The following is a 17,582-nucleotide window of genomic DNA, read 5'->3' on the forward strand; positions in this document are numbered from 1 at the left end:
GTAAGGAGATCATATTGCCAGCCTAATATGTTGCAATATGTAAGGACAACATATTACAGCGACAGGCCAGTACGTCTAGTAGTCAAAACAGCACATATAATCCTCTGCTTACCCTGTCCCAATATACACTGCAAAGCTGAACATGAGCCGTAGGAAACATTAGTGTGCTGTGTGTAAGGAGATCATATTGCCAGGCTGCAATATGTAAGGACAACATAATACAGAAACAGGCCAGTACTTCTAGTAGCCAAAGCAGCACATATAATCCTCTGCTTACCCTGTCCCAGTATACACTGCAAAGCTGAACATGAGCCGTAGGAAACATTAGTGTGCTGTGTGTAAGGAGATCATATTGCCAGGCTGCAGTATGTAAGGACAACATAATACAGAAACAGGCCAGTACTTCTAGTAGCCAAAGCAGCACATATAATCCTCTGCTTACCCTGTCCCAGTATACACTGCAAAGCTGAACATGAGCCGTAGGAAACATTAGTGTGCTGTGTGTAAGGAGATCATATTGCCAGGCTGCAGTATGTAAGGACAACATAATACAGAAACAGGCCAGTACTTCTAGTAGCCAAAGCAGCACATATAATCCTCTGCTTACCCTGTCCCAGTATACACTGCAAAGCTGAACATGAGCCGTAGGAAACATTAGTGTGCTGTGTGTAAGGAGATCATATTGCCAGGCTGCAGTATGTAAGGACAACATAATACAGAAACAGGCCAGTACTTCTAGTAGCCAAAGCAGCACATATAATCCTCTGCTTACCCTGTCCCAGTATACACTGCAAAGCTGAACATGAGCCGTAGGAAACATTAGTGTGCTGTGTGTAAGGAGATCATATTGCCAGGCTGCAATATGTAAGGACAACATAATAAAGAAACAGGCCAGTACTTCTAGTAGCCAAAGCAGCACATATAATCCTCTGCTTACCCTGTCCCAGTATACACTGCAAAGCTGAACATGAGCCGTAGGAAACATTAGTGTGCAGTGTGTAAGGAAATCATATTGCTAGCTTAATATATTGCCCTTTATAAGGACAGCATATTGCACGGACAATTCAGTTCTCCTAGTAGCCAAAATGGTACAAAAGATGTATTGCCACTTGGCTAGTGGAAGCGATTGAAGAGCACACCACACCTAGTTGATGAGATGGTGTAATCATGATCATTCTGACCACGTAATTCACACTGTTAGGTATACATGGTCGGGGTGGACAGAGTTGGCTCTTCTTATAAATACAACAGATTTATAAGCTATGTGTCTGCTGCAATTTTTTAGAATCTAGCAGTCAAACAATTTTTTTTTTCTCCCCTAGGCGTACATGTCTGTAACCATAATATGCTGACTGGGTCACTTTAAGGCTATGTGCCCACGTAGCGTCTTAAAACGCACAGTGAAAACCGGACTCCTTCCCAGAAATCGTGCGTTTTTTCTGCGCGATTTCACCGCGATTCTGTTCGCGATTTTCCTGCGATTTTCTCAAGCACTTTCCAAGCGATTTGAAGCATCGCTTGGAAAGTGATTGACAGGTTGGTCACACTCGTCAAACATTGTGTTTGACAAGTGTGAGCAGCTTTTTACTATTGAGGCCGCCTATGCGGCCTCAATAGTAAAAGATAGAATGTTAAAAATGATAAAAAAAAATTAAAAAATCGGGGTATATTTACCTTCCAACGTCCCGCGCTGCCATCCCGGGCCTCAGCGTTCCCTGTAATGCCTTGCGAGACCTGTGATGACGTTGGTCTCGCGTTACTATAGCGATCTCACGAGAATACGTCATCACAGGACCTTGCCGCAAGGCATTACTGGGAACGCTGAGGCCGGGAAGGCTGCGCGTGACTCCGGAAGGTAAATATACCCCGATTTTTTATTTTTTATTATTATTTTTTTTTTTTTTTTTTTTTTACAGGGGTATGGTACCCAGGGCCTGGAGGACAGTCTCCTCTCCTCCACACCGTGGGTACCAACCGCACATGAGACGCTTAACTTCCCGCATGGTGGGCATAGCCACATGCGGGAAGTAAGCGGTTCTCATGCATTCCTATGGGTGCGGAATTGCGGCAATTCTTTGCGATTCCGCACAAAAGAATGATCATGCTGCAATTTTTCCCGCAATGCGATTCCACCGTGGAAAAAAGCGCAGCATTAGCACAGCATGTGCGGAATGCCATTGGAATGCTTGGGAGGCGTTCTGTACACAATTTTTAAACGTTTTCGCGCCGAAAATCGCGGCAAAAACGCTTAAAAATCGCTTCGTGGGCACACAGCCTAAGGCTGAAAGTTTACCAATAAATCTTTTGACATGAACATGTTATCAGCAGGGATGTCTGTCCTCCTACTACAATGTTTGTAAGACCAAAGGAGACTCCTCTTCTGCAACTGAAATCTATAGACCCCCAAGTCTGTAGTCCCAATATGATTGAAATGCGTGTGTGCAGCTCACATCTTCCATTCCCAATGGGACTGAGTGCCGTCTCTTTGAAGTGAATAGGACATTCTGAACATAGATTTGGAGATCTAAAAATCTCAAGATCCTAAGTGGTGGGAGCACAACACTCGATATTTATAATAATATAATAATAATCTTTATTTTTATATAGCGCTAACATATTCCACAGTGCTTTACAGTTTGCACACATTATCGGTGAATCTACTAAAGTGAGCTTTTTTAAATTAATTAAATGTCACGTTTCCAGTGAAGTGCAAGTATTCCGAAAAATTATTTTCGAAAAGGCCAAATTTGTAATCCTGCATCACCTTTTGCTAGACAAATGCTTTGACCCTTTTTGCCCCCTTCTTGCATATATTCACTATTCGGTTGGTGCTGTAGCACCCTGAGCTTGACAGTAAGGTACCCATGTGTAGTCTATCAATTGCTACTGTATGCAGCTTTCAGATTACATAGTGCACATACTGCATTATATACAGGAGTAATAAGAGAGCTAGTGCTTATCTGTAGTTGGCGTCCACAGTTTCCTGGGGCTTGGATGGCGTCTCAGACACTAGGGTCGGATTTTATAGTCACTCTGGCAAACTGGATTTCACAAACCTTGGCATAAGATATTTGATTTTTCTGGACACATGTTTTAATCATATAGTGTGAGCACACCTGCCACGAGAAGGCCACCTCTTTCAGATGGGTCCTACTCCTCACTTGAGCTTAGGCATAGAAAATGAACTCTGAATAAGTAGGAACCAGCTTTTTTACTAACAAAACCAGGGCTGTGGAGTCGGAGATGGTGTCGTGGAGATTGAGGAGCCAGAGTCGGAGGTTTGGCTTACTGATTCCACAGCCTTGGCAGGGCTGTGGAGTCGGTGTCATGGTAATTGAGAAGTCGGAGGTTTGGCTTACCGACTCCACAGCCTTGATTAAAACGGCCTTGCACTGATGAGGGGAGTGCATGACCGGGCTGAAGGTACATGTCCAATGCTGGCGAAAAAAGAAAAAAAAAATCGCCTCCTAAAGTCAAGAGGGCAGGTGCAAATTCATTGGGACTGCAATGCTAAAGCAAGCAGAAACAAATATGCAGAAGCATATACAGTTGTGGACAAAAGTATTGACACCCCTGCAATTCTGTCAGATAATACTCAGTTTCTTCCTAAAAATGATTGCAAACACAAATTCTTTGGTATTATTATCTTCATTTAATTTGTCTTAAATGAAAAAACATAAAAAGAATTGTCCTAAAGCCAAATTGGATATAATTCCACACCAGACATAAAAAAAGAGGGTGGACAAAAGTATTGGCACTGTTCGAAAAATCATGTGATGCTTCTCTAATTTGTGTAATTAACAGCACCTGTAACTTACCTGTGGCACCTAACAGGTGTTGGCAATAACTAAATCACACTTGCAGACAGTTGACATGGATTAAAGTTGACTCAACCTCTGTCCTGTGTCCTTGTGTGTACCACATTGAGCATGGAGAAAAGAAAGAAGACCAAAGAACTGTCTGAGGACTTGAGAAACCAAATTGTGAGGAAGCATGAGCAATCTCAAGGCTACAAGTCCATCTCCAAAGACCTGAATGTTCCTGTGTCTACCGTGCGCAGTGTCATCAAGAAGTTTAAAGCCCATGGCACTGTGGCTAAGATGTGGACGGAAAAGAAAAATTGACAAGAGATTTCAACGCAAGATTGTGCGGATGTTGGCTAAAGAACCTCGACTAACATCCAAACAAGTTCAAGCTGCCCTGCAGTCCGAGGGTACAACAGTGTCAACCCATACTATCCATCGGCGTCTGAATGAAAAGGGACTGTATTGTAGGAGACCCAGGAAGACCCCACTTCTTACCCCGAGACATAAAAAAGCCAGGCTGGAGTTTGCCAACACTTACCTGAAAAAGCCTAAAACGTTTTGGAAGAATGTTCTCTGGTCAGATGAGACAAAAGTAGAGCTTTTTGGGCAAAGGAATCAACATAGAGTTTACAGGAGGAAAAAAAGAGGCATTCAAAGAAAAGAACACGGTCCCTACAGTCAAACATGGCGGAGGTTCCCTGATGTTTTGGGGTTGCTTTGCTGCCTCTGGCACTGGACTGCTTGACCGTGTGCATGGCATTATGAAGTCTGAAGACTACCAACAAATTTTGCAGCATAATGTAGGGCCCAGTGTGAGAAAGCTGGGTCTCCCTCAGAGGTCATGGGTCTTTCAGCAGGACAATGACCCAAAACGCACTTCAAAAAGCACTAGAAAATTGTTTGAGAGAAAGCACTGGAGACTTCTAAGGTGGCCAGCAATGAGTCCAGACCTGAATCCCACAAAATACCTCTGGAGAGATCTAAAAATGGCAGTTTGGAGAAGGCACCCTTCTAATATCAGGGACCTGGAGCAGTTTGCCAAAGAAGAATGGTCTAAAATTCCAGCAGAGCATTGTAAGAAACTCATTGATGGTTACCGGAAGCGGTTGGTCGCAGTTATTTTGGCTAAAGGTTGTGCAACCAAGTATTAGGCGGAGGGTGCCAATACTTTTGTCTGGCCCATTTTTGGAGTTTTGTGTGAAATGATCAATTTTTTGCTTCATTCTCTTTTGTTTATTTCATTTAAGACAAATTAAATGAAGATGATAATACCAAAGAATTTGTGTTTGCAATCATTTTCAGGAAGAAACTGAGCATTATCTGACAGAATTGCAGGGGTGTCAATACTTTTGGCCACAACTGTATATATCTAACGCATATTTTGATCACATTGGATCCACCTGCCATGGCAAGGCGTGAGTTCATTTTGAAGGTTTAGGATTGAATGAAAAAGTCTTTTGCTTGTTTAGGTGCACTATTCACTCTGGGGACACTTCTGAGTCAGTCGTCGTCTTCTGCTGATGTGGCTTTGTCAGAGTTTAGGGACATAACCCTTCAGCAATGATTATGGTAAGACCTAGTGATCAGCCGAGTTGTACAGTTTCAGGAGAAATAACGGCAGAACATCACAACACAGAGTTACAAGAAAGCAGACAATCCTGAGAAAATAACAATTCTGGAGGAAGAAGTTAGTAAAACGGACCGGTTAGAAGAACCTATTCCATTGTAGCAGCCTACAGTCCTGTCCAGTAGAATTTTATTATACCCCAGTAGTAGATGGTCCACAAACATCCAACCTAGAATTGCCTCGTATTATTGCTGCACTAGAAAAATCTATCACTGGGAGGATTAAAGGCATTCTAGGAAATGCTAGAAACGGTGATCCCGTTCTTTGGGGCGGGGGGGGGGGAAGACCTTTATCCACCATTTAGTACTTCATATTTGACTTTCAGCATAAAGGGTAAATAAATCTCTGATTAGCACATCGATAATGCCGAGAGTACCACTCCTCCGATCTCCCGGGAGCTCCCCTGAATACATCAGAACAGCGGCGATGGAAGCACGGCCTGGGGTGGGTGTCTCGGTCTGAATGTGTGTGATGGCTGCTGATTTATGCAGAACATTTTGTTTGTTCGGTGCACATACTAGACGGAGATTTGGAATGCATTGTACGAAGCTTTTGCAGTAACATGTCAGCATGAAGATATGCATTTGAAAGATTGGACTCTTAAGTGTGTTTATAAACCCTACGATTGATGCTGGGCCCAGCTAAGTTAATAAAGTCGTTATTTGGCAGGTAACTTCTTTAATAACCTGTATCCATTGGAGTTTGTTTCTAATTTTAAAGCACATTTGTTGTCTCTCTGTGAACAGTTTATATAAATCTGGCACAGAATTTGTCTCTTGAAACCATCTACATTCCACTTCCTAACTTTAAAGCCTATGACCATGGCGAACTATCTGGAGGGCCATTATTCTTTATTTGTTTCTGGCATTAGAAGTAGTGCAGTGATTTCTCTGTACGGGGGTGAAGACTTAAAGGGGTTATCCAGGACTATTTAATTTTTTCATTGTGGGCCTAAAAACTACTTACCTGCCTGTTGTGCCCGGTGCTGCTCTCTGCCACCACAGAATGCTACACACCGCTCATGCCGGTGGTTCAACAGCTTCCGCTGATGTCACGGTGACAGAGCAGAGACTTCACTGTGTCGATGGGGTGTGACTGCCAGTGCCAACGTCATACTGAATGAAGCCAGCTCTCTGCTGCCTAATTACGGGGATTCGGCTGTCAGCATGATGCTGACAGTCACGCCCCGTTGACAGAGCAGCCCGGAAGGAAAAGAGCTGCAATGTTGACATGGAACAGCTGAATCACAGGCAGGAGTGGTCGGTGAATGCTCTGACTTTGGCGCCAGGTAGAACAGACAGGCTGGTAGTTGCTAATCGAGGCAAGTACCTATTAGTTTTTAGGCTCTGTGATGAAGGAGCTAACTGCTCCTACCCCCCCATGGCCTGTAAGCATATTGAAGAAAGCAGGATATAGTGCTCCAATGTTGATTAGCAAGGCCTTTTAGTATGATAATGAGATAAGGCCAAAACAGAACTTCAAAGCTTGAGTAGGAGCCATGCCAGCATGGGGCAGGAAGGTGCCTGGGGGCTTCAATTAGAATATACCTGTCAGCTGGGCACAGAAATACACATCCATTGTCTCTCCCAGCCGCTCCGACTCCATTCTAGGATCATGGATTATGAGCACACCTTTCGAGTTACAGACTCATAAAAAATATCCGCGTGACCCTGAGGAAATCGCGCATCTGGCAGTGCGGCTCCTGAGGCGGTGAGGGCTCTGGGACCTGAGATATAGAGATTGGCCCTCCAAGGCATCCCAATGGGGCCATGTTTGCTCTCCACACGACAGGCAAAACAAACCGCATTCACTGGTACCTCTTGTGTGCTGATCCGATCATCCTGGAGGAAGTTACCCCCTTTCTTAGAGATTGGGAATAAGTTCTGCAGGGAGCTAAAGGGTGGAGATTATTAGCCCACCCTCTTACAGAGGGGGGACGAACCCAGCATGCTTAAGAACTGGCAGCACATGGCAGACAGTCTCACTCACACAGAAGAACCAGATGATGATCTAAGAAGGCCCTGGGGACAGACCTGCCAAGGGAACAGCGGCCTGCGCTTTGGGGTCTGTCCGGCAACTAAGATTCTTGAGCCTGTGGACTGCAGAGCTCCCGGCATCCACATGCAACCTACAACCTGGTAAATTGACCTCCAGCTTAATATCTCTAAGTCTTGTACCATTATTGTTATATTTCTACTGGAAAGCCACTGTAATTCTGTTGCTTACTGTATATTTCTGTAATTATCTAGTGCGCCCTTAAGGCAATTAAACCATAAAATTAATCTTGGGCTGATGCTTTTACTCTGTTTACGGATCTTAGAATACCCAGCGGGTAACAGGACATCCTCCCCGGTGGCCATTTGCTCTAGGTGCAGTTCCCTTACTGACCTGAGAGACAAAGGGGGCGCCGGAGAGCTGTGCCTGTGTAGTTACGTCACATTGGTGACGTGGGAATGCAGAAAAGGATTTCCAGTTTGTCAAGGAGCGCTTCCGGCTGATAAATTAATTACTCCGAATATTTTAAGGAATATCCTGTTTATTATCAGGCATAGAAACACAACGCGTTTCGGCTATACATAAAATTAGCCTTCATCAGGTAAAATCATATATATCTTTAAAAGACACATTTATACATTTATATAGGGGGAAAAAAAAAAAGGAAAGGTGACGTGGGAGGAACCGGTCTTTCCTTCACAGGCTCATAGTAAAAAAAATAAATAGTCCACGACAATCGGTTTAACAGAAGGCCTCCGGTGCAAGAACAGAATATTGGACCTGTTTTCACACTAAAGGAAGTGATGGTACATAGCCAGGACAAGTCATCACTGTCTGATTCAGGTCACAGTGATATTAAATGGAGTCTGTCAGCAGAAAATGACTGTTCAAACCAAGCACAGTTGCTCGGCACAGCTTTGACATCACCAAACAGTTCAATGAATCTTAGCACCTACTTGTTTTTTGGCACCTATCTCCTTCCTGACTGCGGCTCCTGTAAATTCAGAGGCAAAGCAAGCAAGTGCAGCAACCTGGCTATACAAAGATGGCAACAAGCGCCTCTTCCTTGTTTGAACAGTCATTTTGTCTCAACAAAAAAAAAGAGAAGAGAAGCCAGCGTTGTGCACCTGTGTCTGAACCTGCATTGCCCTTCATCTATGCTTGCTGGTCGGGCAATGTGTGGAGGCTAAACCTGACACGTCTGCATTCAGACCTGGTTGGCCTTTATCCGCACTTGCTTTTTCTGGCATCATGGGAGCGATCCAGAAATGCTCAGGTACGGATTGCACTTAAAGTGGTCTTGCTTTTAATGTATCTAGGAGGCCGTAATGGCACAGTGTTTATTAAAAACGTAGAGTAGGACCCCCCACATGAGATTGCCTTGGCGCGGCGGGGTGGCTCAATTGAATTGATCAATTTTTTTGCTAAATATCTCATTTTGAATACAGTTAGATGTTATGTGCAAATGCACTTTATGTTATGCGTTCTGACCTTGGCAACGCTGGCTTCTCTTCTCTTATTTTGTCTCAACAGGCTCCTTTTAGGAATAAATGGACCTTTACTGTACTGTGCAGGGAATAAAGTTAATGAGATCTCCCAAAGAAACATTGGTCCCTTCATTTTCAGTCCGTAAAGGTCTGACCTGCAGTCCTCATGTTCCGGCATATCCTAGCACAGGCATGCGAACTAGCATTACAAGATGGCAATTCCAATTTAAGGCTATGTGCACACGTTGCGGATTGTAAGCATGTTTGCCACAATTTTCCGCTGCAAAAACGCTTACAATACGTGTACCATTAAATTCAAAATTCTGCAGCGAATTCGCATAGAGGAGAAATACGCAGCATGTTCATTCTTTGAGCAGAATCAAGAAAAATTGCAAGAAAGGACTATGCATACATGTAGGATCACCACGCAGAATACAACTTATTCAAAAAAAATAGATATAATTTTATTGTTTGCAAAAGAGCATAAAAAAAAACTACACAATTAGTTAAAAACATTTAAAAACAATACATAGAGACAAAAGGTCACCAAGAGATCACAAACAAGGCGATTGCTGACATATACCCGCTGGCTGCAGAAAATTATGGCACTAGGGCAATCCTTATCATATCCTATAGTCAAGCTGCTAATACAGCTCAATGTACACCGACGGAATAAAGAGGCTGATCAAAAATGAAGAGATGTATATAAAGTGAAGTAAATGTATATTGCTCAGATTACTGTTAATTCTCTATGGTATGTAGAATTCAAAGAAGCATACACCAAAATCACAAGACCAGAATACTTTGAGCAGAATCATGGCGATTGCTGTCACATAGGGATGCATTAAAACGCTCACTTCCCGCATGGATCTATGCGGCGGATACCGCGTTCAGCCCTGCACACTTGCAACCTACTTCTATAAGCCCCATATTAGCCTTGGGCTGCCGGTCTCACCTGCAAGCTACTATTATATGCCCCATACGGGCCTTTTGCTACCGGTCTCCGTACAGACATTTTCTACAGGTATATTTTCACACCGGTCTCAGTACAGACATCTTCCACAGGCGAATTGCTTCAGCAATCCAGCGGGAACCTCTCCTCATTTCCTTATGGAATATATTCTATCTAATTGAATTACCAGCACGCCTTAAGGGGAGCTGGAAGCCTGCTTTATGCCTACACCATATCTGGAAGCAGACTGCCGAAGGCCAAGTGTAGGCCGAAACGTCTTTTTGTAGGACTGCACATAAATAAAAACTTCACTTAAAAAGGACAATTCAGCTGAGTGCCAAGTTACTTGATTATTATGCATTGGGTCTGGGTAACCTACTTGTGCACCTTGTGGTAGTGCCACGCTATACTTGACACATGTATAGGACATTAACCTCCTCTTTGTGCAGACACCATTTCACCATTTTTTTTTTCATCTGTTACAGAAGAGAAGATAATCCTGTCAAAGAAGGAAAAAACAAAACAAAAGCGAGAGAGATGGCTGCAGAGTAAGTTTTGACTTTTCATAGTTTTTGCATTTGTATACAGCGTTTGAATTAAAAAAAAATCTGATTGTATTGCTGCTATGAATCGACTTCTGCGGCTGTGACATGGTACAGAAAAGCAAGCCACAATAGGTGGGCCGGATAGGTTTACATGATACTATTACTAGGCCACGTTCATCAACCGTGCCAGCTCCAATATCTCCAGTTATTAAGTTCTATGGTCACAATCTGCAGTCTAATAAATGTTCCATGAGCTGAGCCCAGGCATGGAAATATATCAATTATGCATGATTTCATCATAGAAACACATTCATTTGGTTGTACATATTGTCGTCTAAAGACACTGGTAATGTTGCAGCTACACGGGCATTTTGCTGAATTTTTATCATTTGGTTGTAATGTAGGTCGGTAGAAAGTGATCATGAAGCTTTGCTAGTCATTGGCACCGTAAACTATGAAAAGGGTTGTCCAGATTTAGAAAATTGATGACTGGTCTTTAGAGGAGTGGCCCAATACTAAAATTAATTTTAATCCTACATCTCTGTCTAGTTAATGTCATAATCTAATCTATTTTCTGCTACACTTTAGTTAAAAATTCTTGATTGTCCCCATGCTATTCAGTATAACTGCTTTCTTTTTTTTACCTACTGGTACTTCCTGTGTAATGACTTCATAAGAGAATCCCACTGATGACGCTGGCTGAATTTCAGGGAATGGGCTAGTCCCTGCTCTAATGAGTATGCATTGGTTGCCAATTCCTACGTATGCTCAGTAGGCTCTTGTGACTGTGCGCTTTCCTTCTCAGTGCACAGTGACAGTGCGCTCCCTCTCAGGGCTCTGGTGAAAAGTGATGAGCCAGCAGGAGAGCACACATTCAGTGAGTATTGTAAGGAGAGAACAAGGAAGCAGAGGCCAGCCCCAATACCAAAAGTGACGCGTCTGGTGATTTTCTGTCTTGGACTTGCATAAATCATCAGCACTTCAGACTTGGCGGTTACCCCTTCCGGCCTAGCACCCCACCATCCAATACGTATAGGGGCATCCAGAGACATTCTTTGTCACATGATATCTGTTAAGAGATGGATCAGTGGTTTGAATTTTTTGTTCTCCAGGCAGATAAACTGCTGCCAAATGAAGAGTTTCGCTCTGCTCTCCACATACAGTACATATGTCTCCTTGCAAATTTTTACTTCATGTACAGCACTATACATAACATAGCTCTGTACAAAATAGAGCAGGGGCTGGAGAATAATTTTCCCAACGAGCCACGTGACAGACCGTGACTATTGTGGAGGCCGAACCAATAGGCTGAAATTTATTTTGCTCAATATTAATATAATATAAAAAAATGCATGTCTTAATATTGAGCAGAATTTATTACGGACATCCCCGTATATAGAGTATAACCCACCACACAGCCCTCTCAAGCATCAACCTATGGGGCCTTATAAAGGAAACTGTAACACAAATAACCATAAAAAAATAATCTCTATATTTAGTTTTAAAACCCAATACATAAAGACATAAATGCACACACATATGCACAGAAAAAGTGATTTAAAAAAAAAAAAGAGCAAAATGAGGGGTCATAGAGACTAGTTTTCCCCTTCATACTTCCCTTCCTGAGAACGAGGTTGGCACCCTAAGTCCCCAAGTTGAAACAGTATTTTATATATACTAGCTATGAACCCGTTCTACTCCCGGGTGGCGAGCATTTTTATTGGTATATGGTCTCCCATCCTGGTATGTGCTGCCCCCCTCCTATCCTGGTATGCATGGTACCCCTCATCCCTATCCTGGTATGTATGGTACTCCTCATCCCTATCCTGCTATGCATGGCCCTCTCATCCCTATTCTGGTATGTATGGTCCCCTCACCCCCCCCAATCCTGGTATGCATGGCACCCCATTCCTTATCCTGGTATACATGGTCCCCTCACCCCCCAATCCTGGTATGCAAGGTACCCCCTCATCGCTATCCTGGTATGCATGGTACCCCCTCATCCCTATGCTGGTATGTCTGGTCCCCTCACCCCCCAATCCTGATATGCATGGTCCCCTCACCCCCCAATCCTGGTATGCATGATCTTCTCACCCCCCTATCCTGGTATGCATGCTACCCCCTCACCCCCCTATCCTGGTATGCATGGTCCACTCACCCCCTATCCTGGTGTGCATTGTCCTCTCACCCCCAATCCTGGTATGCATGGTCCTCTCACCCCCCTATCCTGGTATGCATGGTACATACAATATGAGCCCCACACAGTCTCCCTAGATTCAGCATGAGCCCCCACATAGCCCAGTACATACAGTATGGAGCGCACACACACACAGCCCTCTGCATACTGTGTGAATCCACACACAGCCCCCTACATACAGTGAGTCCCCATATAGCTCACTATATACAGTATGAGCCCTCATATAGCTACCTAGATACAGTATCAGCATTCTCATAATTCCCTATGTACAGCTCTACATTGCTCCCTATATACATTATGAGCTCCTGTATACAGTGTGAGCCTGCACATAGACTCCTAGATTCAGTTTGGGGCCCAATATAGCCTCCTATATACAGTATGAGCCCCTTTGTAGCCTCCTATATACACTGTGAGCCTGCACATAGCCTTCTATATACTGTATGAGCCCTCACATCCCATACATATTGTAAGGGTTCTAGGGAGAAACCCGAAAGTGGACCCTCTGGTTCGCGGCTTCAGAGCCCCCGAGGGTGAGTGGACCAGGTGAAGACCACCTCCTATACAGGGAGTGTTAGAGGCAAGCCCAAGGGGGTTAGAACCACCACGGCCGGAGCCAAAGGGACGACTTGGGGCAACACAGGAAAGAAAGTGTGGATGGCCGGGAGGAGGTCCGAGTACAGATATGGGCCAGGAAGTACCAGGAGCTGAGGTGTACAGGAGGCAAGACGGAACAGGAGGACCTGGGGCTGGCAGGGGCTTGATGCTGCAAGAGAAGAAGGGCAAAATGAGAGTGGTGCACTGAGACGGACGCAGGGCAGACAGGGCTTGAGACACAAGGCAGGCAGAGAAGGCATGGGTACTGGGCAAGCAGGTATGACAGAGACACTGGGCTGACAGGCAAGGCAGAGACACGGGCAAGCAGGTACGACAGAGACACGGGGCTGGCAGGCAAGGCAGAGACACGCGCAAGCAGGTATGACAGAGACACAGGGCTGGCAGGCAAGGCAGAGACACGGGGCTAGCAGGTACGACAGAGAAACCGGGCTGGCAGGCAGGGCACAGGACAGACAGAAGAGTCAGCGACACGGGGCTTAAAAGAGAGGAGGAACGCTAAGCAGGGAGATACTAGCGTCGCCGCATTAGATAAACAGGCGTTTTACTGGTGCCGAGCAGAAATACCCAGTAGGCACCGCCATGATGGGGCGGGACCACCAGGTCTCAACCTCCCAGGAAGCCCAGCGGCGTGGGGAGTGCAGCGACGCATGCACAAGCCTCTGACGTTCCGCGACCCCAAGAAGACAGGCGGGGAGCGGCGCGGGACCATGTCGGGGGGCGGAGACAGACGGGTGAGGACTGGCAACGGCTATTTGTTTTTCACCGTAATGTTGTCCAGGCCTCTGTAGTCGATACATGGACGAAGGGAACCATCCTTCTTTACGAAGAAGAAGCCTGCACCAACAGGAGAAGATTTCCGAATGAAGCTTATGACAAGATTTTCCTGAACGTACTCCGACATGGCTTGAGTCTCCGCAGGCGAGAGAGGATAGATTCTTCCTCTAGGAGGAACGGCACCAGGGACGAGGTCGATGCGGAGGAAGGGGAGGGCAACCCGGAGGGAACGGGGGGACACCAATGGGACGCACAGGCAGCAGACAAAGTGCCCGGCAGGACTCCCCCAGCCCCCCCCCCGGTGCAAAATATTACCATTATGCCAGTCCAAGGTGGGCTCGTGAGTCCGCAACTAAGGAAGCCCGAGAAGGAGCGGATGAGAGATGCCAGCTAAAACATAAAATGCAATTCTCTCCTTGTGCAGGGCCCCTACCTGGAGCTCAACCTCCTGTGTAACCTGAGTAATGGGTAATGGTCTTCTGCAAGGGTTTGCCATCCACGGATGCGAGGATCCGAGGATTCTCCAAGGTCCTCACAGGGACTGAAAATGTAATGACCTCCTCGAGTCTAATAAAGTTCTCCGCTGCGCCTGAATCTACATAGGCTGTCACAAAAAAAAGTTTACCACCGACATGCAGCAAGACAGACAGAGTGAGGGGTAGAGAGGTATTACATACACCTAGCGAGGCCTCTCTTACCTGACCTAGGCGGAGGAGTTTTCCGGACGTTCTGGACAGGCTTGAAGCAGATGGGAGGCACTCCCGCAATAGAAGCAAAGACCTTGGGTGCGTCACTCCTTACGACGTTGCTCGGATAGTTTTGAGTCGATCCACTTGTCACAGCTCAGGCGCACAGGCAGAAGTGGATGTCCCGGGTCGTGGACTGGGTGGTCTGCGGGTGGACGGGGAAGGACGAGGAAGCCTTCTCTCACGGGCACGCTCCTGGAAACGAAGGTCAATGCGAGTGGCCAGCGAAATTAGATCTTCCAGGGCTGTTGGGGTATTGCGACCTGCTAACTCATCCTTTATTCGCCCCGAAAGGCCCCGCCAAAAGGCTCCCACCAGATCCTCGATATTCCAGCCCAAATCAGAGGACAGGGTACGAAACCGGATGGCGTACTGACCGACAGAGACCCCTGGTGGAGGTTTAACAGAGACTCTGTAGTAGAAGCTAGACGGCCCGGCTCATCAAATACTCGACAAAAGATCTCCAGGAAGGTTGACAGCTCAAAGACCACAGGGTCATCACGCTCCCAGAGAGGGTTAACCCATGCCAAAGCGTCCCCCTCCAGGAGGGAAACCATGAAGGACACCTTGGCTCGATCAGTAGGGTATTGCAGAGGCAGGAGTTCAAAGTGGAGGCGGCATTGATTCAGGAAACCCTGACATAGTTTGGGGTCACCATTGTACCGAGGTGGTTTTGCCAAACGGGAAGGAGGATGGGGAACCAAAGCTGGGGCAGGAGTGGAGGCGGCCGATTTGCAATGAGAGTAACCGGTCATCCACCGAGGCTATATAACTAAGAATATGGGCCTGGTTGTCTCCATGCTGGGCCAGCTCCTTTTGCAGGCCAGCCAGCTGAGAGGCGTTCCCCGGAACGGAGGTCTGGAGCGCGGAGAGTCGGGAGTCCATGGATTTCATAAAGGACATGATTCGCGTCTGAATCTCCCGCAAGTAGACTATCTCCTTCTGGGCGGCCGAGGCTCCAGTGGGGTCCATGGCCTGTTTATACTGTAAGGGTTCTGGGGAGCAACTCGAAAGTGGACCCTCTGGGTCGTGGCTTCAGACCCCCGAGGGCGAGCGGGCCAGGTGAAGACCACCCCCTATACAGGGAGTGTTAGTGGAAAGCCCAAAGGGGTTAGAACCACAACGGCCAGAGCCAAAGGGACGACTTGGGGCAGCACAGGAAAGAAAGAGTAGAAGGCCGGGAGGAGGACCGAGTACAGATATGGGCCAGGAAGTACCAGGAGCTGAGGTGTACAGGAGGCAAGACGGACCAGGAGGACCTGGGGCTGGCAGGGGCTTGATGCTGCAAGAGAAGGACAAAATGAGAGTAGTGCACAGAGACTGATACAGGGCAGACAGGTAGGGCTTGAGACACAAGGCAGGTAGAGAAGGCAGGGGTACTGGGCAAGCAGGTATGACGGAGACACCGGGCTGACAGGCAAGGCAGAGACACGGGCAAGAAGGTATAACAGACACAGGATTGACAGGCAAGGCATTAACACGAGGCTGGCAGGCAAGGCAGGGACACGGGCAAGCAGGTACGACAGAGACATGGGGCTGGTAGGTACGACAGAGACACGGGGCAAGCCGGTACGACAGAGACACGGGGCTGATAGGTAAGGCAGAGACACGGGGCAAGCCGGTACGACAGAGAAACCGGGCTGGCAGGCAAGGCACAGGACAGACAGAAGAGGCAGAGGCACGGGGCCTGAGAACGAGGAGGGACGCTAAGCAGGAGATGCTAGCGCCAGCGCGTTAGATAAACCAGAAGCCCATAGGCGAGGGGAGCGCAACGGCGCATGCGCGAGCCACCAATGCGCCGCGACCCCGAGAGGACAGGCGGGGAGCGGCGTGGGACCATGTCGGGGACGCGCTAGGGAGCGACCCGAGGCTGTGACACATATATTAATAAAAAATAACACATGCAGATATACTCACCTTGCTACCCTTCCCCTGGCAATCTGCTCCGGTCCCCGAGGCTCCACACTAGTCTGGTCAGCTCGTATATGCTGGTAGAACAAAATGGAGGCGACAGGAGCTGCTCTGCCATACTGAAGCAGACGGTGCACAAAGCATTATAGTGAGGGTGATCTGGCGATGGGCCCCTCGGGGTTAGCCCAAATTGCTCTCATTATAATCCGACTATGGTGCCTATTATTTGTAAGGGATGTAACATCTTATTGATAGGTTTGTCCTCTTCTGTAACACTTGGAGCTTATTCACACAAGCATTTTACAATACCAGTAAAGTGAATGAGAAATTTTGAAACCTCATGCACAGGCTGCTTATTTTTTTCTTGTAGATTTGACCATTTAAAGCTTTTTATCAAATCTGCAGCATGTCAGTTCTTTCAGCGTTTTTCAGTGTTCTTCACCAATTAAAATGAATGCTGGAAAAAAAAAAGCATTAAAAACTCATGTATTTTAAGCAGCATTTTTCCTGCAAACAATGTTAACTGCAAATATTCAATGTGTGCACATAGCTTTATACTAGTCTCCACCTGTTTTCTGTTTTTTTTTTTTTTTTCAATATTTATGGTGTATATTATTTTTCTATTGTCTGTCTGTCACTGTATGTAGAGTCTTAGAGGAAACTGTCCTTTATAATGGAAGTGTATTGTGTTTTTGATGTACAACCCATAGTCAGTCACATCCACAAGAATTAATAACTTGGAGATTTGCAAAAAGCCCAATTCTTAATCTGCCATCTTGTTCCTGATTTAGCCATCTGTTCTGTCGATGTTGTATTGAGATGTGGAGACAGATTAAACTGAATTACACGCAACATCTATCTGTTTTTCTGGTCTGAATCTTGTTTTATTCAAAAGTGTGCTCGCTTTAAAGGGGTTGTCCACCCTTG

At 46.1% G+C, this 17,582-nt stretch overlaps 1 protein-coding gene across 1 annotated transcript in view; it reads left to right on the plus strand.

Annotated features, from left to right (window-relative positions):
* SLX9 (SLX9 ribosome biogenesis factor) overlaps positions 1-17,582 on the plus strand; it is a 155,049-nt gene that overhangs the window by 98,675 nt on the left and 38,792 nt on the right. Inside the window, exon 3 of the mRNA XM_073551576.1 lies at positions 10,353-10,415. Coding sequence (XP_073407677.1) covers positions 10,353-10,415 — 63 coding nt within the window. The remainder of the gene's footprint in view (positions 1-10,352; positions 10,416-17,582) is intronic.

Source organism: Dendrobates tinctorius, unplaced genomic scaffold, assembly GCF_039654945.1.
Source record: "Dendrobates tinctorius isolate UK_male_01 unplaced genomic scaffold, ASM3965494v1 ptg000177l, whole genome shotgun sequence".
In the NCBI taxonomy this organism is placed as follows: domain Eukaryota; kingdom Metazoa; phylum Chordata; class Amphibia; order Anura; family Dendrobatidae; genus Dendrobates; species Dendrobates tinctorius.